Source organism: Tenrec ecaudatus, chromosome X (assembly GCF_050624435.1).
Source record: "Tenrec ecaudatus isolate mTenEca1 chromosome X, mTenEca1.hap1, whole genome shotgun sequence".
Lineage (NCBI taxonomy): Eukaryota > Metazoa > Chordata > Mammalia > Afrosoricida > Tenrecidae > Tenrec > Tenrec ecaudatus.
Window position 1 is genome coordinate 31,718,455 of NC_134548.1, and position 25,339 is coordinate 31,743,793.

Genomic DNA, 25,339 nt, shown 5'->3' on the forward strand with positions numbered 1-25,339 from the left:
ATGACATCCCCCAAATCAATAATCTTCTATTAGAAATCTAGAATATCTTAGTCAATTTGTAGGATTACTTAGATATGTAGTTCACATTTTATCAAACTTGTCTTGCTTTTATTTAGTAGAATTTTTTTTTATCCCGGAAGGTGAGGCTAGGAGGTGATATGAAGATAAACAAAGTCCCCACACTGCCTGCCATTTATTTGATTCTGACTTATTGCAACCCCAGAGAACATAGTAGCCTTGGTGGGTTTCAGAAATTTCAAGTGTTCATGAGAGCAAACAGCCTCGTCTTTCTCTCTCAGGGTTGCTGGCGGGTTTGGAACTACTGATCTTGTGGTCAGCCACCCAATGAGCAACCCACAGTGCCTCTGGGGGGCAGGGGGTCTGTCAAAACAAATCCGGATTACAGGACTCAGCAATTTCAAAGCTATGGTCCCCAGACCTGTCCTCAGTCAGAGAAAAGGGGAAAGCAGATATCAAATAGTAATCACTACTTAATTTCCTTTTGCTGAGGGCAAGATTCTTAACTACACCACCATCGTGACCATGCCTCAGATGCTCAGGAAGCACCGGTGGTGTCGTGGGTCACTTACTCATTGAGCTGTTAGCTGTGCGAGTTGCAGCTCGAACCTACCAGAGGCGCTGAAGAAGAAAGAAGAGGCTTTCTGTTCCTGTAAAGATTTACAGTCTCCAAAATCCATGGGGGGCAGTTCCACCCTGTCTTATGGTGTCGTTTCGAGTGCACTGAACGCAATGGTAGCGAGTTTGCTATTTTTGGTTTTATGGCCATGGCTCAACTCCACCCACACCCACATCCTTTCCTACAAATTGAGGTTTAAACGGTGTCCTGTGGCCTGGGGGCACTTAGAGAAGTAGTTAAATGTTGTAAAAATCTTGTGAAATATTAGTAAAGATGCAGTCTTTTCATTTTGAGATTATTATTCATATTCCACAGTGGAACTTGGACTCACAAACAAATTTATCAACTATCTTAGGCCCAAAGCAGGGAAGGATTTTGAAACAGGAAGAATCTGATTCAATTATAAATAACAGTACTTCATTTTAAGGATAAATTTGCAATTCAAAAATTCCCAAGATGTTACCCCCTCAGGGCTCTATAAGGCATTCTATAAATATAAGGGCTTACAAATTCCAGCTAGGTTATCCGAAATAACAATATTTATAAGGAAAGGCCCCTCTTCCTGAAGTACAAAAACAGCTTTGTTTTTAATAAGGCAAGTAGGGAACACATGACTTTCTAATAAACGCAACTGAAACTTACTTGCCATCAAGTCAATTCTGACTCATAGCGACACAGTGGGCTACAAACTGAACTGCTAACCACGTCAGAGGTTTGAATCTGCTAGGTGCTCCATGGGAGAGAGATGAGGCTGTCTTCTCCCATTAAGATTTGAAGTCTTGGAAACCCCAAGTGGCAGTTTTACGCTGTCCCATAGAGTCTCTATGAATCAGACAAAGCTTTCTATTATGAAGGAGAAATTCTAATGGCACCAGAGTGGACTTAATCAGGTGCATTCCCTTCAGGAAGTGATGGTTCTTGCTGTTGTTTGCTGCCCAGGAGTTGGCTTCTCATGCTCAAGGTGTTCTCAAGTACAACGGAATAAAACGCTGTCCAGTTACTGCACCATCCCCATCAACAGTTAGTTGCTTGATGGGACTGTCGATATCCATAGGCATTCACCAGGGTTTTCTTCCTAGTCCATCATAGTCTGGAAGCTCTACAGAAATCTCTTCAGTTTCATAGCAATGCTCAAATCTCCACTGACAGGTGAGGATTAGCTAGGATTTGAACCCAGGATTCCTGCATTAAAAGTGAGAATTCCACCATGTGTCTTCCCAGAGAGCCCATATGCTATGATCATTGCCGGAAGAATTAAGCATCCTATGATATGTACGATCAACAAAGAGTCCTAGTAAGAGTTAGGGTCTCTGAATATAGAAAAAAGGAACAGGCACAGAGACAAATATGCTTATGCAGGTTTTCAGCCCCCTCCTCTATTCAGCAGCACTTGTATGAAGTAAAACATCACTGCTTTGGGGGGAAGACCTGACGATTGAAATCTTAGGAGAGTTCCTATTTGAATGGGCATTGAGAGTTTTCCTTTACAATATATAAGAACTGCTCTTGCTATTCAGCCTGAATCAAAGGAACACAATACCACCTGCTTCTTCAAACCTACTGAAAAGACATACTTTGTCCTCCTTAGGATACAATTTTCTCCCAAAGATTCAGCGAGAGGGGAGGGATAGGATATTGAGGAGGGAAGAAAGAGGGAGGCAGAGAAGAAGAAGAACCACATTGATGGAAGGTTTAAGAGGGTATTGTTGATTTCATGTGTTAAGATGGGCTGTGTAAATACATCCAGGATGTTTCTTTAAAATTTAAAACTAACCCAAAACTCCCTCAGACCTAAATAGTGGTCTGAGTGGCTGAAAAACAAGGGAGGAAAGTAAAAACTGAAATGGACTTGGAGTCTTTAGTGACAAACAAGTTCATGTCAAACATGAAAAACAGGAAAAGAAATCAGACTCTGAGGGAAGAAAGTAAACACTTATTTTGCTGACATTCCAAGACTGCACACCATCTCCAACGGTACGTTTGTGATTTTGCTTTCAAACTAGGTCCTTCCAGTTGATGTTTTTTAACCCTCGGGATCTTGATCCAATCCTACCAGTTGAAATGCATCATTAGTGATAATCAAGGGTTTAAACATTTTACAGATTTTGTGACAACACTGCCAAACCTGCCATCAAAGCTAGAGCTGCCTCTAAAAGGTCTCCTTACCTACAAACTGTGGTCTCAACTTTAGGCGACTGAGTGGAAGTTACAGAAAACACCTCATCAGCTGAGAGGGAATGGGAACATTTGTCTTTGTCTAATAAATTTTGAATTCTTCGTTTGACTGCAGTTCAGGACATCTTTAACTTTTTCAGGGGCTCGGGTGGCACTGCTGGGTGGGTACCTGCGAGAGCCAAACCCACGAGTGGCTCTGAGGGAGAAAGCTCAGGCTATCTGATCCCTTAAAGATTTACAGCTACAGAAACCCCATCTAGAGTTACTATGCACTGGAATTGAATAATTGGAAATAGGTTATTTTGGATGGGAGATTTTCAAAATAAATATATTTTATGAATAATATGGCACAAGCTAACAAGTGTTCTGAATATAACCTGTGTATTTTAAAGTCATCAGTTTTCTAAATATCAAATGTAATTTATTTTCTACTCTTCCATAGTAAATATAGTTCGGAGACATGGTAATTTTTTTCCTTAGTGAGTCAGAATTTTGTAGTATCTTAGCCTTAGTAATTTAAGTATCAATTCTCATGGCCTCATAATATAGCTATTAATATAAAAGATATATTAGATGTAGCATTCAACAAAATGACTACTATTTTAAAGGATAGTTTTTATTAAATCCCTGATCATTTTCTCAAGGTAATAGGCTACAAATTTACATAATCAACGCTTTACTTGTTCTCCACCATGACTGATGAAAAATGTAGAACCCCCTAACTTATTAATAACTTTTAAAATTCTATGATGGTTTAAGAAGCACTCGTAAGCTGAAATAAAATTTTATTTCTGATCTACAATAAAGAAATAAATAACACCCATCTATTTTCTAACCATTCATTTAAGAGTGACCATAATCAAAATGTGCATGGTTTTACCTTCTATTACAAGCCATGAGAGATATCTTCAACGATAAAATCTGCTAATATTAGCAATACCCTCCCTTTAAGTGATAAAACTGACTCAACATGGCTTATGAAGAAACAAGTGGAGTTAGAGGAGAATGATAAATCAAAAATGATAAATTGAAGAGGAAGCTATAAATTTCCCCTGACATTTTTTGTAGGCATAGGAGTACCAGAGGAAAACAAATATCATATCCAAGCATAAAGAAAAGAGGAGAAAAACATTTAACAACAAACAGTGAGGGGAGGGGAGAAGGGGAGCACCACTCAGCAAAGGGGGTGAGGATGGTTTTGTGATCCAAATACTGAAATCCATGTCAATAAATTGTCCCTGTAGCAACAGTTCAGTGGATTTATGCTTTGCTGCACATATTCTCAACAACAACAAAACAAACAACAGTTAGGGGAGAAAACACCAGATCATTTGCATAGTTGGTTTCCCTGTGACATATTAAATACTCAGAAATGGCAACTTTTTCAATATATTCAACCAATCCTTAACTTAGTTCTCAGGCTGAGCAACTCCACTTCTTGGCCAAAGTTTTGGTTTTCATATGCATGCTTTCCTTGCACCAAAATCGGTTCTTTTAAGATCAGGGCGGCTTTTCTCTCTTCCCTTCTCCTCCTTGCCCAGATGCTTATATACATTAAATCATATAAAGCAGTGATTTTATATTAACTGCAGCCTTTAGACGTTCAAAAAGTACAAATGCCAAGCATTTTGCAGTTGGCTTCACAAGAATGCTAGATTGGAACTGCTTGACTTACTTGCCATTGTTTCATCAGCTCTCGTACTCCCTTGGAGTCTTCTAGAAGCCTCTCCTTATGAGTGGCATCCTGCAGGACATTGGCAGTTGTCTCCGCTTCTGTAAGCCAGGCAAGGAACTTCTCCAGGTCCAGGGGGAACCGTTGCAGTAATCTCTGAATTTCTTCCAAAGCAGCCTCTCGCTCGCTCACTCTGTAAAGGAACACATATCCAGATGCAATTCTTGTTAAGTATCATAATGGCAATGAGCCCTATGAGAAAAGAAACTGAAGAGAGGGACAAAAGTGATAGATCCAACCAAAGATGGAGCCGTTGCGAAAGCTCTGAAAAGTACCCAGGAGAAGTAGCACACAGGACATCCTACAGTCTATTCACCTTTGTTTCTGCTTCGGCTTCTGCATCATGCAGGTTCGCCGATAATATTTCTTGACAACCAACGATGGATTAACATTTCTAGAAACCCCCTCCCACTCCACAAAAAAATAGTTGACACCTTGGACTTTGGAGAGTTTAAAGACGGATATTAAAAATAGTACTTTTTAGGTTTCTAGTTTTTGCTGATCAATTTGAAAGATTCTTTTAATATGCTGCCGAAGGTTCAGTTAATTTCTACAGTTAACATCTTCAAATCCCTACACCATGCTTATCTTTGATGTCAAGAAACTGGGATTGAAAAAGCAAAAAAAAAGGAAGTCAAGAAAATGCAAATCTAGGGTGGAAAGTTCAACAATGGTAAAAAAAAAAGAAGGGGATTAGAGGGGAAAGGGGAAGAAAATGACTAGCCAGTAGAAAGTATTTCATATTTCATTTAAACCACTGTATCATATAGCATTTGCAGGAAACAAGTTTATTATAATTTTTGTATTAGTGTGTGTTACCTGATGTTTATAGAACTGAGATTATTTTGCAAAAGAAAATTTTAGGTAAAGTAGAAAAAACAGTAAGAACTCTAAAGGGTTTCTGGAAAAAGGAATGGAAAGATCATGCCATTTTACCATGACGAGTTTGAAGCCCCCTTGTACAATAATATATGTAAAGCGATGCGGTTCACATATTATAAAATAAACAGACAGGAACCGGTTGTCACCGAGTCAATCCTAATTTGTGGTGATTCTATGCACATCAGAGAAGAACTATACTTCATAGGGTTTTCAATGGTTGAGGTTTTAGAAATAGATAATCAGAGCTTTCTGACGAAGGGCCTCTGGGTAGACTTGAACAACAGCTTAAGGCACCCCCCCCCCCAGGTACTGCTCACCTATGATCCAGCTCCAAACTCATCGCCATTGAGTCAATTCTGACTCATAGCGACCCTGTGTGATAGAGTGGAACTGCTCCTGTGGTTTTCTGAGACAGATTCTTTACAGGTGCAGACAGCCTCATCTTTTCCCTGAGGAGCAGATGGTGGTTTCAAACTGTTCACCTTGTGGTGCGCAGCAATGAATAACCTATTATCGGTACTCAAAAATGTCAGTTCTCTCCCCCAAACACCTCCGATGTTTCCAATTTTCTGGAGTGGATCAAGCAAATTCACTAATGAAACAAAAATAGATGATTTTAATTCATATTTTTGGATAATATGAGAGGCTTCAAACATATGAGGGAAAAATCCCACTATCTTTTTATTCAACTTTGTCACAGACATTTTGAAGCCCCTGGTATAGCTTCTGCACATCCTCCATATGTACACATACACCCTCAGCAAATACCTACATCATAATAGCTAGGGAGGGAAAATTGCCGAAGGCACTAACAGTCCTACCTAAAAAGATTCAGGTAAATTTTGTCTCCAATGAGGAAATTAGTACTCCATTTAAATACCTTATTTTCTTTTTATTACTACACAGAAAACTTTCTGGGACTCAACATAAGCTAAAAATGGGTTTAAAAAATTGAACACTTGAACGTGCTACACATTGCTTGTTAGGATGTGATTTTCAATAATTATGCAAAACTGCAATTTATTTCAGCAGCAACTTTATCATGTGATGTGCAAACCAGGCAGTAAACAACTCCCACCAAGCTAGCGGCAGCAAAGCCCCCCAAGGAGCTGTTTATTCATCATGGGTGAGGTTTCTGCTGAGCATACAGTCTTCTACAGTACCGTTTCTGTGCTCATACTGGATAAAAATCTTCTGTCTGCATTAACGGGTGAAGGGTAGAATAGGTTTATGAGGATGCTGCTACTGGGGAAAAAGTCAGCATTGCACTATGCTATTTATCAACTCCTAAATAAACTCCAATACTGCACAGCTGAAAGGTAGTCGAGCGTTCTGGCTACGCAATGAAGTTTAACTTCATGCAGTTCAAGAGTGAGCCTGGATAGCTGGTTCCTATGGATCCCATTTTCAGGGAAACTCTCAAAGCAAAGAGAAACACAAAAATAACCATTTATTTATCTACCTTTTGTTACTGTACTTTTTTAAAAAAAACTTGAATCCAGAATCATTTCAATAGCACTGAACAACTTATGGCTACAACCTGGCAAGACGTGCACATCCGGTCATGTAAGACGGCTGGCAGCAGACCTTTCTGACCTACGCATCAGGACAGATTCATTCTATTTCAGCGATTACATCTTGGTTGGCTTGGGTGTTTGGAACTGCTGGGATGTTATCCATCTCCATGCAGAAATTTGGAATTGAACGAAACAGTCACGTTCTGGAAGACACTTGCAGAATTGGACATTAAGATAATATCTCACTCGAATTTCACACAAAATAAAAGGGCCATACAAAACTTGGCCTTGGCAGAAGTAATAATCACACACGCACGCACACAAACACACACAAAATGTCACCAAACTCTCTACTGTCATGGAATGGATTCTGACTCATAGTGATCCTACAGGACAGGGTAGAACTGCCCCTGTGGGTTTCTGAGATTGAACGCTTTACAGGAGTAGGAAGCCTTACTTTCTGCTCCTGGAGCAGCTGGTGGCTTTGAACTGCTGACCTTGAGGGTAGCAGCCCAATGTGTATTGGGCTCCATTAAGCCAGGAGAATTACATAATGTGCATTTTATTATCAGCTTCATCTCTTCTTGGTGAGCTGCACTTGATGCATCTTTGCTCCTCTCTCCTGAAGACAGAAACACTGCTTACCCTCTGCTTCCATAGCAAGTCACTAGTAAATAACTTTCAAAGCATTATTTGTAAAATGCAAGCACATAAATCAGATGAAAGGGTTCTTGAGACAGAGAGATTTCCAGTGAAATCCTACCAGTGAGTCTGCCACTTTGTAAATTAGGCCCTTAGGGAAGAACAGCAACTCTTTGGACAGCAAGGCACTATTTTTTCTAAAGGATCCCCTTGTGATCTGAAATATTAACAACATCAGGCAGAATACTTTCTAATTTGGAAAGTGCTTTTTAAATATCCAATAACAACAACCACAGAAAGGATCTTCAAATGGGTTTCCTTACAGACCTCTTTGATCATAGGTGAGCTTATTGTTTCCTGCTTGTGTGCAAATGTTAAGGTTACAGTCTTTCTCCTGGGACCTCAGTCCGGATGGTGAATGCTTAAAGTTTAATTGTGCCCGAATCTAGACTGGAAATGCGTCAAGGGTACCTTATGTGCATTCCCATGCATTCAGAAGCTCTCAATGTGGTTACTTTTCCTTAGTCTTGTGGCTTGTAATGGCTTATCGAATAAATTGGGAATACAGGGAAAGAATGAGAATCAGAAAACAAAGGAAGCGAATTTACTTAGAACACACAGAAAAAAGTTGAGAGGACAAGAACAAAAGTAGTGGTTATGGTTATTATTATTATTATATTTCAATTGCTTGGCAAGTTGAACAAAGGGTAGCCCCAACCAAAACCTTCACTGAACTTTAAAATTCACAATGATTACATATTAGAACTAGAAACAATGCCTTACAAATCAAGCCTACTGGATAGATTCACTGTTTTTTTTTTACATAATAAAGGGTAATAAAGAAACAGTGACTCCAGAAATAGGATGGTGAAGAAGATGGCGAAATGAATGGTAGCTTGATTTTCAAAGGGTCCATGCTATTCTTGCCTTCCGAGTAGGTGCATAAAGGCCGGCGCAGTCAGGTGTGGGGCAGAAACGATGTACATACAACTTTCTAGAGTTCCAAGATACTTCCTCCCCGCCCCCACTGTCATGATCCCAATCCTACCTAACCCATCTGGCTAGACCAGAGCATGGACACTGGTACAGATAGCAACTGGAAACACAGGGAATCCAGCATAGATGATTCCTTTAGGACCAGTGGTGAGAGTGGCAATACTGGGAGGGTGGAGTGGGAAGGGGGAACCGATTACAGGGATCTACATATAACCTCCTCCGTGGTGGACGGACAACAGAAAAATGGGTGAAGAGAGACATCAGACAGTGTCAGACATGAAAAATAATAATAATTTCTAAATTATCAAGGGTTCATGAAGGAGGGGAGAAGGGAGGGAGAGGGGAAAATGAGGAGCTGATGCCAGGGGCCTAAGTGGAGAGTAAATGTTTTGAGAATGCTGAGGGAAACAAATGTACAAATGTGCTTTCCACAATTGATGTAAGTCAGGATTGTGATAAGAGTGGCATGAGCCCCCAATAAAATGATTAAAAACATAATCAAGTCCTGCAAGACCCATGGTTGGGAAGCCTCAGCATGATTGGAGGCTAGAAATGTGAATTCCCAGGCCCCACCCTAGCCATATTAAATCATAAACTCTGAGGCGGCGGTGGGGGGGGGATCCAGCAAGCTACATTTTAAGAAATCAGCCAGGTGATGCCGACACGTTTAAAACTGTCAGAGTTGGAACTTAAGGGGATTGCCTGGTTTTTCCGCCTCTTCTAAGTGGTCCGACTTTGGTAGGGCGCATCCTTAGCCTTTTCCTATAGCTCCCCAGTAGTGGAAAATACAGGAATGCTCCTCCCTGACAGGTTTGTGCCTTACACATGTTCTGGCTTTTGTAGGCTTTCCTGTACAAGTTAGTTTGAGAATTACTATTGCTGGTGATCAAGATTTGAGAACTATTACAGTGGATTCTGTGCTGGGATGCACAGATGCCTGTGTAAGACAAAAAGGTTTCTTGCTCCAGCAACCAGGAAGGCTGCTGGTTGAACTCCCTCAGCTATCAGGCCTTCTTACAATTTGGCTGCTAATAAAGGCAGCTGCTGGATGCAGTCCCTCTCCCTATTCACATGGCAGGTTGCATGGGATGTCTGGTAAACGTGGGGGCTAGAAAGCCAACCCACGCGCTTACCTCTGGAGAATTCTGAGTAGCATAGGATTGCTATGAGTCTGAATCACGTGGATGTTTCACTACTATAGCCCAAGCTTCCCCTTCCAGAGCTCTTCCCAGGAAGGGCCTCCGTAGCTGCCACTGCAGGGTAGCCAAACTTCTCCTTCCTGCCCTTTCTTCCCATCATAGGTGTTGATCCCTACAGGAAGTAGAGGGGTGAACTAGATATCCCTCCAATAAATTGCCTGGGTATGAATTGCTTTCTCGGGATCTATTTTCTTGAAAATCTGACCTGCTCAGTCCCCATCCTAAGCAAAGATGTAAATATATTTTTAGAAAATCATGTGGAGAAAGACATAACTCGAGATCAGGCTGTGGCTCCACCAGGGGATGGAATGGAGCCGTCTGAACTCTGAATACTAACTGTTGGTTGCCCTGTAAGGAAATCAACGGATGATGCAGGTTTAACACGGTCATTTAGAGCTTCATCTTGCCTACAAGGTAGAGTCTACTGAGGTGGCACTGCTGGACCTGTGAAGTAAAGTATAAATCGGAACCTGCCCAAGAAGGTGCGCGTCAGATATGATGACCCATACAAAAAGGTAAAAATCACAGAGAGCTTGTGCTTCGCATCTCCATTGTCTTTTCGAGAACTGATTATCAATGAGGCTATTAGGTAATACTCTGCCTTGTCACTCACTACATACTAGACACGTGCACACACACATACACGCAAACACACACATGAAGATAGCTCTTGATATATATCTCTGAAACTACCAATTTTCTATGGCGTTGAATATTACCCACTTCTGGTTCAACTGAAAACATACAAGTATAACAAAGGAGAAAGGGAAGGGACGTGAATACTTCCGAAGGTAAGGCCTATGAGCGATAGACAGGATTCTATGACTCTATGCTTGGCTGAAAAATACGGACTCACTGCAATATATTGAAGCATCATTAATTATACATTAAATTATATAGTAATATGAGCAACATTAGTATGTGCATACATACAAACATAACTATATCAAAAAAATCAAGAAATACATTGAATATATTTGGGGGGACTAAAGACCTGATCTAAGATGGAAGTCTTTTGCCCAGGTGTTTCTGTAAAAGTGTGATAAGTTGGGAAATTCACAACATTCAGTCTTCTGCTAATCACTCTTTCCTCTGTGTCCTGTTGTTGTCATGGAGTCACTAATAAGACATTCTGAATCTTTCCTCATTCGTTTATGTGCATTGTAATCTCGGTGATATCAGGTTGTTGTTGCTAGGTGCTCTTGCGTCAATTCTGACTCATCAGGGCCCTGTGCACATCTGCGTGAAACAATGCCCTGACCTGTGTCATCCTCCGGATGATTCTTGTGTTTGTGCTCAATCATATCCTAGGTTTTATATATCTTTATATTTAGCTTCAAAAGGGGATAGGATAGATATCTCTATATTTATTTAGCCAAGGATGGCGGAACCACCATTTTGTGAACGAGCATCTTAGAATCCAACAGTTACTTGCAACATCAAACACTACTTATAGAAATAGTTCTATGCACCCATGAAAATGAATAAATAAGTTACATTTAAAGGAAGTTGTTCTTTGTTTTTCATAACTTTGAACTGTAGTTAGATTTTTGTTACTAATGGATATAGAGTAGTTCGTAGAAAGGATTCCTTGGAATTCCTAGCAATTGTATGAGTAATTTGCCCTAATGAGAAGTGTGGATCTAAGCCTAATGAGAAGTGTGGCTTTATTAATGCCGGGACTACTATGTCATTAATTCCTTTTCAAGGAAGAAGTCTAAGACTTTGATTTTAATCTGCCCTTGGGTAATGTCTACCTAGAAATATGATTGAAGAAAGTTTGTGGTAATGAGAGGAAGTTTCTCTTATCTCCTGTTATTCAAATGCAAAGTTAGGAATAATATACTTTCTTTTTAGTCAATCTATTGATTCTTTTTTTTGGTTTTCTGTTTTTACCTTCTCTTTTATCCATAGGGTGAGTGATGAAGGAGCATAAGGCACAGAAGGGAAAGCAAAGCCAAAGGACATGTAGCTCCCTAAATGTTTTCAAATATAAAGTTATTCTGTCACTGTAAGGCATTGTCATTTTGAGAGGACTCACAATCTATGCTTTTTTTCTTTCTATAATTTCAATTGGATATTCCATTCCCTCCTAATGGCTTCAACACTATACCTATTATGCTCAAACCTAAACATCATTATTGAAATTCTATTCTAGATTTGCATGTCCAACATCTCTTGCATTTATTCTTTCATATAGCTGTTTCATGCTTAGCATATGTCAAGCTCTATGTGTGATGTGGGTGAGGCAAAAGTCATTAAACCATGGGGTTGACACTGACATATTCAAATTTGGTGGTGGTGGATAGGTATGCACCGAACCATAGTTACAATGTACTCAGTGCTATCATTCTTCTGGATTTCCTATCAGTGGCTCAACTGTAACATATATCACTTTTACCGCAATTTGCCTAGCAAGTGATAAATGTATCTATATACATTTCTTCCCCTTTCCGCTCAAAGGAGGTATAGAACTTGTGGCTGGGCTTTATCTGAAAACACAGTGATGGATGCTCAATAAAAAGTTGCCTGATTGAATTGATTTTCTTAAAAATAAGAAACCTTTTAGATAGATGATACAGGTTATCACTGGCTTCATTTTGCTGGTAGAGAAATTGATTCTTGCGGGGGGGGGGGGATATAATGACTTTTCCAAGGTCATATACAAGTCACAGGCAGAGCAAGGATGCTAGCCCAAGTCTTGCATTATAGACAAGAAGATTGTCCTAACTCTGAAGATGTGATGTTAGTGTCCACTCCTTTCTGATACAGTCATTATAGAAAAGAGGGAGAAAAGGGCAGAGAAGGTTATGTCACTGAATCCTGGCCATCATTTTGCAACACGACTTTTCGTCACTTTACCATTGAGATATACATACACACAGAGATATTCTTCTAGCTCAACTCTCACAGAAAAGGACTAAACTGGTCTTTGCTTCAAAACCACAAAAATTCATTTTCAATGCAAATTTGCTGGTTTGCAATTCATCGACATATGAATTAACGAGGCTCTCATCCCTTCTCTCCTGAGGTCTGGTACTAAATTACGCAAACTCTCCAGAGTTAATTGGAAACCATGACCTAAATGTTCCCAAAGTATAGCTGATTAGTTCTCTGAAAACTCATTCCCATCTTTCGTCACCCCAGACAACAGTGGATGACTTTTTAACATGTGTAGAAGAAACACACTTGCATAAAATAATAAATCACAGCTTTGAAGCTATCTGTCCAAACTTCCTTCAATGATACAGATGTTCTAGGAAAAAATGTATCACCTAGAATTTACCTCTCGATAAGAAGAAAAGTATAGGCATCATAAATCGTGTAAAAATTTCAAAACATACATTCCAAGTCCTGCTTTTTCCCTCACCTTATGAACATTTTAAAATTTGAGATTAGCAAAAGTATACTATCAGGAAACACTCATAATTATATCCTTTTTGTACAACTATTGGGAAAACCCCCACTCCACCCTCTCCTCAAAAAACAAGCCTGTCAAAAAGCATATGGTCTTTTGTTCTTTTCATTATTCATTAGATTTCATTTATGTGTTGATATAATAAATTACTGAGAAGACATTAGTGTTGAGTGAAATATACACAACATTATGAACAGATGCAGTGTGCAAGACCCATAGAGTCTATGTATTTTTCTCAATCATGGATTGTGCATAACAATATTTATACACCGTAACATCAGGATATTATGTTTTCCTACCATTGCAATACCAAAAGGATATTTCAAAAATAATGTTGGCAGTAACTGATAACAGTTTGGTTGGTTCATAACCAGTGAAATTCAAACATACAAATAAAGAAAATCCCCCAAACTACTGTAGAGTTGATTTCCACTCATGGTGACTCCATGTGTTGTAGCCAACCCAAAGGTCATCAATGACCCCCAACAGTATTCTTGAAATGTTGTCTTTTTGAAGCTGACCACCAGGCTCTCTTGGTGGTAGATGAGTCCTTAACAGCAGGCCCCATCCACAGACACCTTGGATTACTCTACAAAGACTTAACATTTTATCTTGCACCCTCACACCATTCTAAAGGCTGTGCATAAAAATTGAGATCTATTAATTTCCAGATAAATATAGCATAGGGTTGGACCTGATTCTGCTGTATATAAAATTCTCACTGATTTATAGGATGTGAATCTTCTAATTGTTTTGAGCCCTTGTAGTGCTAATCCCTGTTTGTTTTTAAATATTTTCCCTGATGATGATAAGCACAATGGAAGGAACCGTTTTCTAAAAGCATATATATGAACAAATAGATTAGAAACCAATTTAGAGGATGAAGTTAGTGTCATCTATTGAAAGCACTATAGAATTGTGCAAACAAGCATGTATTCTCACACTTCATGCTTTAGACCTTGATACAGAATATTGAGAAGGTAGACTAAAACAAATGCAAATGTCTAACAGCAGTGAGAAAGGTCCAGCCAGTGGGCTATATGAAGCCCAAGAAATGATCATTGCCAACTGACATCATGCATCTCACCAAAAAGAAGCCTTTTCAGCCATCACATTAGAGATGAGTTAATGAAGGGTTTGGTCACTGTGGTCCATGACTGATCTTATGAATTTCCAAATGGTCCTTGGCAGAAAAAAGGTTCTTCAGGCCTGTATCTAAAATCAACAGGCAAACAAACAACGAGCCAAGGAACTTCCTGCCACAAGCTGCTTCAGACTCAGAGTGACCCTCTAGAACAGAGCGGAAGTGCTATCTAGTATACCCCCTGTGGGTTTCCAAGACTGTCAAGAGTTATGGGATTAGAAAGTCCTGTCTCTCCCACTGAGCAACTGCCGTTTCAAACTTGCTGGACTTATGGTTAGCAGCCCAATGCGACACCCATCCTGACACCAGAGCTCCTGAACTCCTAATTCACCGCCATCAAGTCTATTCGGATTCAACAGGTTCTTATAGGACAGAAGAGCACCGCCCCTGTGGCTTGCCAAGACTGAACATCTCGATGGGAGGAGAAAGCCTTGTCTTTCTCCTGCAGACAGGAGAAGTTGAGGGATTTGAGCTTTGAACCTTGTGATTAGCAGCCCAATACTGAACCACTATCCCACAAGGGGTTCCCTTTAAAATGAAAAAAATTATCAGAAGTGTAAAATAATTTTATTATGTTAACTTATAATGAAGTTCTATTTGGAAATATTAACTAATTTACAATACCCACTATGATCTTCAAGGTAAGGTTTCAAAATATGGATGGATTTTCTTAACCAGTTCCTTACCCAATATTCTCTTGTGGTTTATAATATGTATTACTTAAGAATACTTTATGAAACTCTACATTTATTGTATAGTATTTTGCATTAAGACTGTGATTTAAAGTTTTTAAGCCCTTCCACATCTATCTCTCTTTTTAACTATAATAACTTTATGATTCATTGGGGGAAGTGATTATTGCCATCATTTTGCAGATGAGAAAACCTATGATCAAAGAGATTAGGTGAGTTTCCAAAAGTAGTGGCAAAATTTGAAATACCCAATCCAGCCCATTTTAATTATGACATTTTATCTCAAGGTAGACTTGCCAAATTGACTGTGAGGTAAGTAGGATGAATATGAATATATTAATATCTTTAAAAGACCGTTTGTTCTGAAAAAATCTTATCATAGTGAATGAGGGGGAGAGTGCGGAGTGGAGAACCAAAGCCCATTTGTTGGCCACTGGACATCCCCTTATAGAAGGGCCTTGAGGAAGAGACGAGCTAGTCAGGGTGCGATGTAGCAACGATGAAAAATACAACTTTCCTCTAGTTACTAAATGCCCCCCCCCCCCACACATACACTATCATGATCCCAATGCTACCTTGCAAGTCTGGCTGGAACAGAGGATGTATACTGGTACAGATAGGAACTGGAAGCACAGGGAATCTAGGACAGATGATCCTTTCAGGACCAGTGGTGTGAGGGTGGGTAGGAAAGGGGGAACAGATTACAAGGATCTACATATAACATCCTCCCTGGTGGACAGACAACAGTAAAATGGGTGAAGGGAGACGTCGGACAGTGTCAGACATGACAAAATAATAATAATTTATAAATTATCAAGGGTTCATGAGGGATGGGGTAGAGGGAGGGAAGGGGAAAATGAGGAGCTGATGCCAGAGGCCTAAGTGAGGAACAAATGTTTTGAGAATGATGAGGGAAACAAATGTACAAATGTGCTTTACACAATTGATGTATGTATGGATTGTGATAAGAGTTGTATAAACCCCTAATAAAAGGAATAAAAAATACCTTTTGTTCTTTGACTATTATATAAATTAGAAGCTGTGTGTGTGTGTGTGTGTGTGCATTTGAATGTGTCTGAAGAAGAAAGGAAATTAATATTCCTTTACTTATCATCTTCACCTGATGTCAAAGAGGGACATACAGATCTCTGGACTTGAGGATTTTGGTCAAAAAAGAGAACCCTATACAGGCAGTAACAATGTATTCTGATTATAATGAAATCTTAGAGAATTCTAGTACATTTAGTTGTGCCCTTCTGATAATGGGAATTTAATATATATTTGCTAATGACATATAGATTATCTGGAAGCCTACAGGCTTTGGAAAATATTTTACATTAAAGGATGTAACAAGAAAATTAAACACCTCACATATTTCGCATCTAGAAATCTTATAGTAAAATAAATATATTTTCATAAGACCAATTGGGAAGTGAATTCATCTTTCAAAGTGACTAAGTTTTGGTAGTAGGTTCTAAAAGGATTGCTCTTTTAATTTAAAGTTATTTTAATGATTCAGATATGATTTATAAGACAAGATGTGGGATTACAAATAGCTTGAGCTAATTAAAACTGATTATCAAAATAATTAAGATGTAAAGTTTCTTGCTTTCTTACTTTTAATTACTAGAGAGGAAAGAAGTGCACATACAAGAACTAGATTCTTTCAAAAGAATAGCCATTAAAAAGATTTACTTTTCAACTGGAACTACACCACGCAAGGAATGAAAGTGAGGGCCTCATCTAGGTTCAAGTATTAAGTTTTCTGGAGCATACTAATTTCCATCTTTATAATTCTCAATTGTGAATTTCTTGAAGGCAAGAATACATGCCGGAGTTCCTTGGGTTTATTGACCATTTAATAAAGTCAATTAAAAGCATTAAACCCAACTGTGAACTAGGGACATGTACTAAAAATAAGGTCACAGCATCTTGTTTTTAAGGAGTATTCCATTCAATTTATTTCTAGATGTGAATTTATTCAATGTACTGGGTATTTGTAGAGAATTTTAATGTTTATACATTGATTTAAAATATAATACTTCACTTGAACCACCCAAGAATTTAGCAAAGTAGGCAGATCATCTCTGTTTGTTATATAAAAATTGATTATGTAATAGGATATTCTGCTGTTTACTTAAAACTAAAATGTGTAAAAATGGGCAATTGTGTGACCAAAATCTCATTTTTGCTTTGTGAAAGTTTAAGTAATAATAGGCTTTTGTATCTTTCATCACATTTTATATAAGCAATAAAAGTGAAATAATGGACTATTTCACATTCTATTTAAATGTCAATGAATGACTCTCTAATTCTGTTACATGAAAACATAGTTTCCCTTGAAATTTTGAATGTACTTCTTCCAAGAATGCAAATTCAGTATCATTTAGGTGCCCTGAAACAAAGGGAATGACCAACAGTAACTTTGGTGAAAATGAACCCATTATTTTGACAGATTTTCAGGTGTTTTATAATACTGATGTAGGGTCTAGAGATATCATCAACCAAATGGTTGTTAAGCATCATCTTAGCCAAGCACCCATTTACGTTCCAGCACCCATGAGATACCCGTGAATGTGTACCCACTGAGTACCACCCATACTTTTGGTAGGCATGCTCTCTTTAGCTTCACTCATTCTTTCAAAACATCCACTATGTCAGTCATGGGAAAATAATTTTGTGACATAGCACCAGATATCTACCATCACTACTAGACACTCACCTATTAATCAGCATTGTTGACATAAAATCATGAAATGGTTTCTATGTCATCCAATATACCTTGCATCTACTCACTATTTATCCAACTTATTCACAGAAATAAAATGAACGAGCTTGTCAAATGCCTTCATGAAATGCAATTAGACCCCTACATTTTGCTTTACCTACCAGTCTATGCATTCTTCAATTCAGAAAACGATTTTTGCCTCGAAAATATTGATAATCTAGGTTTCATCTCCTCTTTCTGTGTATGTATCTGTGTTTGTTTAATCTCTTCAAAACGTGACTTCACACTTATCTGGCAGCCTCAATCTAAGCAATCTGTCGATCAGTAAGCATTTGATATGTCTTCGGTAGCTATAATCATATTGCCTGTGTTTCCCATAAAGAAGTTAACTGCAAACATCAAATCTGGTAATAGGAAAAGTGATCTCACTATAGGAGGGAAGATGTACAACCAGGATGCTCCTCATAAGTGAGGAAAGATCTTCAATGAGATGGATTGACACAGTGGCTACATCAATGGGTTCAAGCATAGCAAGGATTGTGAGGATGGCACAAGGCCAAACAGTGTTCAGCTTTGTGGCACGAAAGGTTGGAACCAAGTCAGTGGCATCTAATAACAGCATGGGAGGGAAAGTAAAGTAAGGCCATGGTGATGGATTTTAATGGCATCAATCACCATAGAAATTTTAAAGATCATGCTAGACAATCTAGCAGATCTGAAGTATTAGCTCAATGTTACTCCGTCATGTAAAAATGTCAACTGCATCACCAAAGTCACCGATAAAAGCTTGCTAGGTTTCAAACCTAGCAGTCTGTTTTGGTTTGCAAAAAGAGTTAAGCAAGTAATACAGAATGTACAAAGGCCTCAGTCTAGGAATTTAGGGGAGATATTCGATTAGCACAGTTACTGAAGGGTGCTACTGATACTGTTTGGGCAGAGGCTGGTGGATGTCTAAAGCCACACAGAACTGCCCCAAGTCCCACAGCTCTTTGGAAATTTCCCCTGGATGTGTATGTTGTTGACAAGCCTGTTTGCACGTATCTGAATCTAAAACTCGACTCAATTTTCTTATGGATATCAGATATGTTAGGGTTTCAATACACATAGAATTTTCCAAAACTGCAACTTTGAAAAATGAAAAATCCAAAGAAAAGGAAGAATTTGGACAATGGCTTTGCTGATGACCAATGTAACCATGGTGCAAGTATATAATACATGAGTATCAGTCTGTGTTTGTTGACATCACATTCATATAGCAAGCCGAACTCCCCTCCGCCAAAAAAAAAAAATCCACTGTCATTACATGGATTCCAACTCATAGCACACCTATACAGAGTTTCGGAGGCTGTAAATGTTTATGGCAATGTAATGGCTGGTGAGTTTGAATGGCCAGTCCTGTAGCTAGCATTCTAACACCTCACTCATAGCACCGAACAGCTAAACTCTTCAGCTGTGTCCTAGGTGTATAATTGTTGGTATTATTTAAAAAAATACACAGGATTTAAGATAGCTAGAATTTGGACAAAAAAGAGAAATTTAAGCATATAATATGGATCTCTGGTGGTAAAATGGGGTAGACTTTGGGCTGCTAACTACAAGGTCAGTACTTCAAAAGCATCCATCCCCAAGAGAAAAAGAGGAGGCTTATCTACTCCCATGAAGAGTGACAGTCCACTCTGCCCTATAAGGCTACTATGAGTCACAATTGGCTGAAGGGCCAGCAGCCTATTGCTAGTATTAAGAATTATTTACTGAATGAGAACTTTCAGAAGAAGCAGTCTTTTGGGGCAAAGGATATTCACATTAAACATAATATACATTTTAAAGTACACAGAATCTATTTATTTCATATGAACGTTAAGGTATCACTTTAAAAGTGTGTTCAGAGAGAGGTATGGTATGCTGTCCACAAAGTTTGGTTTATGATAGTAAAGAAGGTGTTACAAAGTACTTGCTGTACTAAAAACAGCACAGAAGAAGTGCCAATGGGTCAGAGCAGGTTGAAAGGCACTGTTATGGAGCAACAGGAAAATTGTAAGATGAAGAATACTGTCTGAACAAATACATAGAAAGGTTTGGGGGAGAGAATGAGGATGCCTCCCTCCCCACCCCCTTGTCACTAGTCCCTGATGCTGACAGCACCATACAAACAAAATAGCAATTTAAAAACATCTCTCTTCCCAGCCAGCTGTGACTAGCAGGGAACTGGAGGTCTCCAGCATCTACAAACCTGAATTGCCAACAGCCAGCCCTTTCATCAGTTCAGAGTCCACACTCTTGATTGCATTTGACACAATCATCATCATCATATCTTAAGACTCAAATCAGCCTGACAGGGCTCGACTCAGGGCTGAGTCTGCTGATTAGCTGAACATTACAACCCTGCGTCTCCCGGGGAAGAAGTTGACAGTTACCAGTTTTCTGTGGTGAGATGGCCATGGGCACATTGTTCGGTGCCTTTGACGGGGTCTGACTCATAATGTTCTTCTCTAGGGATGGGTCTCTCTTGGCAACATGTCCCAAGTTGTTGTAATTAGCTGCCCTCAGGTAATTTCAGACACGTATTGACTCATGTGTAAACAGAAGGACAACCTACCCGGGGCCTGCGCCAGCTTCACCATTGTTCCTATTTCGGAGCCCATTGCTGAAGCCAATGCGCAAATCCATCTTGGCGAAGGCCTTCCTCATTTTCATTGTCCATCCACTTTACCAAGCATGATGTCTTTCTTCAGGGACTCGTCTCTCCTGACAACATGTCCAAAGGAGCTAAGACGAAGTCTTGCCATTCTTGCTTCTAAAGAGCACTCTGGACATACTTCTTGCAAGATAGGTCAGTTTATCCTTTTAGCAGGCTATGGTACTTTAAACATTCTTCTCCAGCACCACAGTTTGAATGCATAGATTCTACTTTGGTCTTCTTTAGTCTAGGTCACATGCTTAGGAGGCAATTGAAAATACCATGACTTGGGTCAGGTGCACCCTAGTCCTCAAAGTGGCACCTTTGCCTTTTAACACCCTAAAGAGGTCTTATGTGGCATATTTAACCAATGTAATGTGCCCTTTGATCCCTTCCCTTTACTGCTGCTTCCATGAGCATTGATTCTGGATACTAGCAAGATGAGATAATGGACAACATCAATCTGTGTGTCTGTTTTTAAATGATGTTACCTATTGGTCGAGTTGTAAGGATTTGGGTCTTCTTTACATTTAGTTACAATCCATCTTGAAGGCTGCGTCCTTGATCTTCAATCTGCATATAGTTGGTTGTTCATAGACCTTCCTCCAATCCTGATCCTGCATTCATATAATTAAGCGTCTTTAATGATTTGCTCACAACCCTGACACTCACCTTCCTGATTTTATACCATGAAGGATCCCTTTGCTCTGTGCGCACAACTACATCTTAGATCTATGTACAAGTTCCTCAGGAGTGCAACGAAGTGTTCTGAAAACCAATTCTTCTCAAGGTTATCCATAGTGTGTTATGATCCACATAGTTGAATGCCTTTGCATAGTCAATAAAATAAGAGGAAACATTTTTGGTAACTTCTCCTTTCAGCCAAGATTCATCTGCTTTCAGCAAGGATACCCCTTGTCCCATGTCCTCTTCTGAATCTGGCCTGAACCTCTTGTAGCTCCCTGTCAATATACTGCAGCAAGCATTGTTTGATGATATTCAGTCAAGTTTTACTTGCATGTGATGTTAATGATAATTTTCTATACTTTGAACATTCTGTTCGGTCACCTTTCTTTGGAATGGGTTCAAATCTGGATTCATTTTTATCAGCTGATCAAGTCTTTCAAATGTCCTAATAAAAATGAGTGAGTGCTTCCTGTGATTCTTCCCGTGTTTGGAAATATTTCAATTAGTTTTCAGGTAATGCTTTCAGAGCAACTTGAACTTCCTTCAGTTCCAATAATTATGGTTCATATGCTACCTCCTGAAATGGTAGAATGTCTTCTCATTCTATTTGGTACAGTAACTCTGTGTTCTTTTATTATTATTATTAAATTCTTTTATTGGGGTTTTATACAGCTCTTATCACAATCCATACAGTCATCCATTTTGCCAAGCACATTTGTATATATATTGCCATCATCACTTTCAAAGCATCATCTTTCTACTTGAACCCTTGATATCAGCTCCTCATTTTTTCTCTCCGTCATGAATACTTGATAATTTATAGATTATTATTTTAATATATTATCTTCCTTCACCCACTTTACTGTTGTTCTTCCTCCTGGAACGGGGTTATATGTTGATTCTTGTGATTGATTCTTCCTTTCTACCCCCACCTTCCCCTTACCATCCTGGTATCGCTATTCTCATTATTGGTCCTGAGGGGTTGATCTATCCTGGATCCCCTATGTTGCAGGCTCCTATCTGTAGCAGTGTGCATGTTTTGATCTAGTCAGATTTGTAATGTAGAATTGAGGGCATAATAGTGGAAGGGAGGAAGCATTGAAGAACTACAGGAAAGTTGTGTGTTTCATCAGTGCTCTACTGCACACTGACTGACTCATCTGTTCCTCGTGGCCCTTCTGTAAGGGGATGACCAATTGTCTACAGATGGGCTTTGGATCTCCACTCCGCGCCGTCCTACCCACACCCCCGCCATTCACATTGACATGATTTTGTTCTGGGTCTTAGATGCCTGATACCTTTTCCCATCAACACCTCATGATCACAAAGGCTGGTGTGCTTCTTCCATGTGGATTTTGGGGACTCGGTGTATTCTTTCGATAGTCTTTTGATGCTTCCTGAATCATTCAAGATGTTGCCCATAGAATCTTTCAGTCTTATAATTCAAGGCTTGACATTTTCTTCACTTCTTTCAGTTTAAGATAGGCTGAGTGTTTTCTTCCCTTTTGGTTTTCTAATCCTAAATCTTTTCATTATAATACTTGACTTTGTCAGCTTGAGCTGTCCTTTGAATTTTTCTGTTCAGCACTTTGATTCCATCATTTCTTCCATTTTCCTTAGCAACTCTATGATTCAGAACAAGTTTCAGTGTGTCTGCTGACACCCACTTGGATGTTTTCTTTCCTTCCTCTATTTTAAATGATCTTTTGCTTTCTTCACAATGATGTTCTTGATGTCTTCCCACAGTTCATCTGGTCTTCTGTCATTAGTGTTTGATGCAACAAAGTTCTTCTTGAGATGTTTTCGAAACCCAGGCAGGATATACTCAAGGGGTTTTTTTTGTTCTCATGGGCTTGTTTTAATTTTATTCAGCTTCAACCTGAACATAGGAGTAATTGGTGATATGTTCCACGGTCAGCAGTTGGCCTAGTTTTCATTGTGATATTGAGGTCCTCGGTCATCTGTTCCCGTGGATACAGTCAATTTGATGTCTGTGTATCCCATCTGGAGAAGTCCATGTGTATAGTCATTGTGTGGTTGAAAAAAGGTAACTGCTATGAGCAAGTAGTTGGTCTTTGCCAATTTTTGTCATGCTATGTTGTCCATCACCAAACTACTGTTCCTTCCTCTTTGTTTCCAACTTTTGCGTTCCAATCACCCATTATAATCAGCACATCTTGATTGCATGTCTTATCCATTTCTGACTTTAGGGGTTGATATAATTCTTCAATTTCTGCATCACTAGTTTATGGTAGCCCTGGTGGAGTGGTGCTTATGCATTGGACTGCTAGCTGTTTGAAAACACCAGCGGATCCATGGAAGAAAGGTGGCTTCCTATCCCCATACAGAATTCTAGACTTGGACCCTCACTGGGGTAGTTCTACCCTGTCCCTTCAGGCTGCTATGAGTTGGAATTGACTGGGTGGCAGTGAGCTTTGATGTTTGGTGCATAAATTTGAAAACTAGTTTAATTGATTGGATTTCCTTGAATGCGGATAGATATAATCCTATAACAGACAGCATTGTACTTCAAGATACATCTTGAAATGTCCTTTTTGATGGTGATCGCAACATAATTCCTCTTGCCTGTGTCATTCCCAGCTTAGAAAACCACATGATTTTCTGATTCAACATGGCCAATACCAGTCCACTTTAGCTCACTCACTCGTAAGATATCAATCTTTATGTTTTCCATTTCTTTTTTGACAACTTCCACTTTCCTGGATTCATATTTCATACATGTGAAGTTCCAATTATTAGTAGATTTTTGTAAATGCTTCTTCTCATTTTGAGTCACGCCCTATCTGAAAATGAAGGTTCTACAACTTTACTCCATACAGGTCATTATGGTCAACTCTACTTTGAGAAGGCAGCTCTTTATGAATTATATTTTTATTGCCTTCTGGGTTTGACCAGCTCATCTTCTGCCATGATCTCTGACAATGTTTTGCATCTATGTATTAGGCCTTCAGTATGTGACAATATGCTGATGCGATACAAGAGGTTTTCATTGGAGAATTCATCAAAAATGAACAGTTGATTCCTCCTTCATGAATGGGCCTGATGGCAAGGAGCAAATCATCTTTCTAACGTAGATAATAGCTTGAAGACCCTTGAAGTCTGGGGAAACTGTTGTGGCATGAATCCAAAGATATAACACAAGTTATTATGATTATTATTATGATTATATATCTCTAAATCCAGAGTTCAAATCAGCATTTTCATATGAATGAGAAAATAAACACATATGGCGACTGTTTTTTACAAGTTATTTTCCAAGTGAGAATTCTCAGAAGGGACAGTCTTTTTACTAAAAACCAAAACAAACCACAGGTAAAAAAATAATAAACCGTAATTAAGGAGTCCACATCGTTACAAATCCAAAAGTGAACAGCTGTGAGGGGCCTAAGAATGAATTTCCAACAATACACCAAGACAAGACCACTGGGGTCAGGTACCTCAAATGCTATTTTGTGTATTTGGTTCCAAATAATTTCTCTTCTAAATTTTGAAGGGAAGAAGAAATTCAAGAACATTTGACTTGAGCCCTTGGTATCAGCTCCTCATTTTTTCCTAGCATGCCTTTTTCCTGTGCATCTGCTGGTGGATTTGAACCACCAGCCTTGTATTTAACAGGCCAGTGCTTAACCCACTATGATACCAGACCTCCTTGAAAGAAGGTACCGGTAAGGGTCAATTTTCTGAGTTTTATTATTCGTGAACATCTCCATTCACCCAAAGCCGAGTATTTCTAAAATAAACAACATTTTGAATAGCCTTACTTCATGAATATCCCTCAAAAAGCAATACAAGTATAGTTATATTTGTGTGGAAGTAGGGATGGTTTTTTTAAGTATGGTTCTTTATACAACTGTTAATCATTTTTTCAGGAAAGAATTAAAATGCAAAAATATTGGTCAATTATGTACGCTATTATCGACATTGATATCAGTCACATACTATTATCTACATGCATTTCCTCCCCATTTTTTTCTGTTTTGCATGATTGAGGGCAAAGAGCATGGCAGTGCTTCTCAGGGAGTTCTTGGATGCCTTTTTCCCTTAGGATTGATAAGTTAGATGATTAGTGTAGGCCACATTTCCATAGAGTCTATTCACCTTTAGAACACAACGTTCAAATCATAAATGAGTTGCTGGTAACTTTTTTGAAACTGCAAAAGACCCTTCTGCACACTAACACTCTTTAAAATCA

The 25,339-nt window shown here is 39.0% G+C and overlaps 1 protein-coding gene across 3 annotated transcripts in view; it reads right to left on the reverse strand.

The window, feature by feature from the left end:
- DMD (dystrophin) overlaps window positions 1-25,339 on the reverse strand; it is a 730,751-nt gene that overhangs the window by 576,196 nt on the left and 129,216 nt on the right. For all 3 annotated transcript variants that reach the window (XM_075538193.1, XM_075538191.1, XM_075538194.1), the window contains exon 5: window positions 4,488-4,677. In XM_075538193.1, the coding sequence (XP_075394308.1) occupies window positions 4,488-4,677 (190 nt within the window). The remainder of the gene's footprint in view (window positions 1-4,487; window positions 4,678-25,339) is intronic.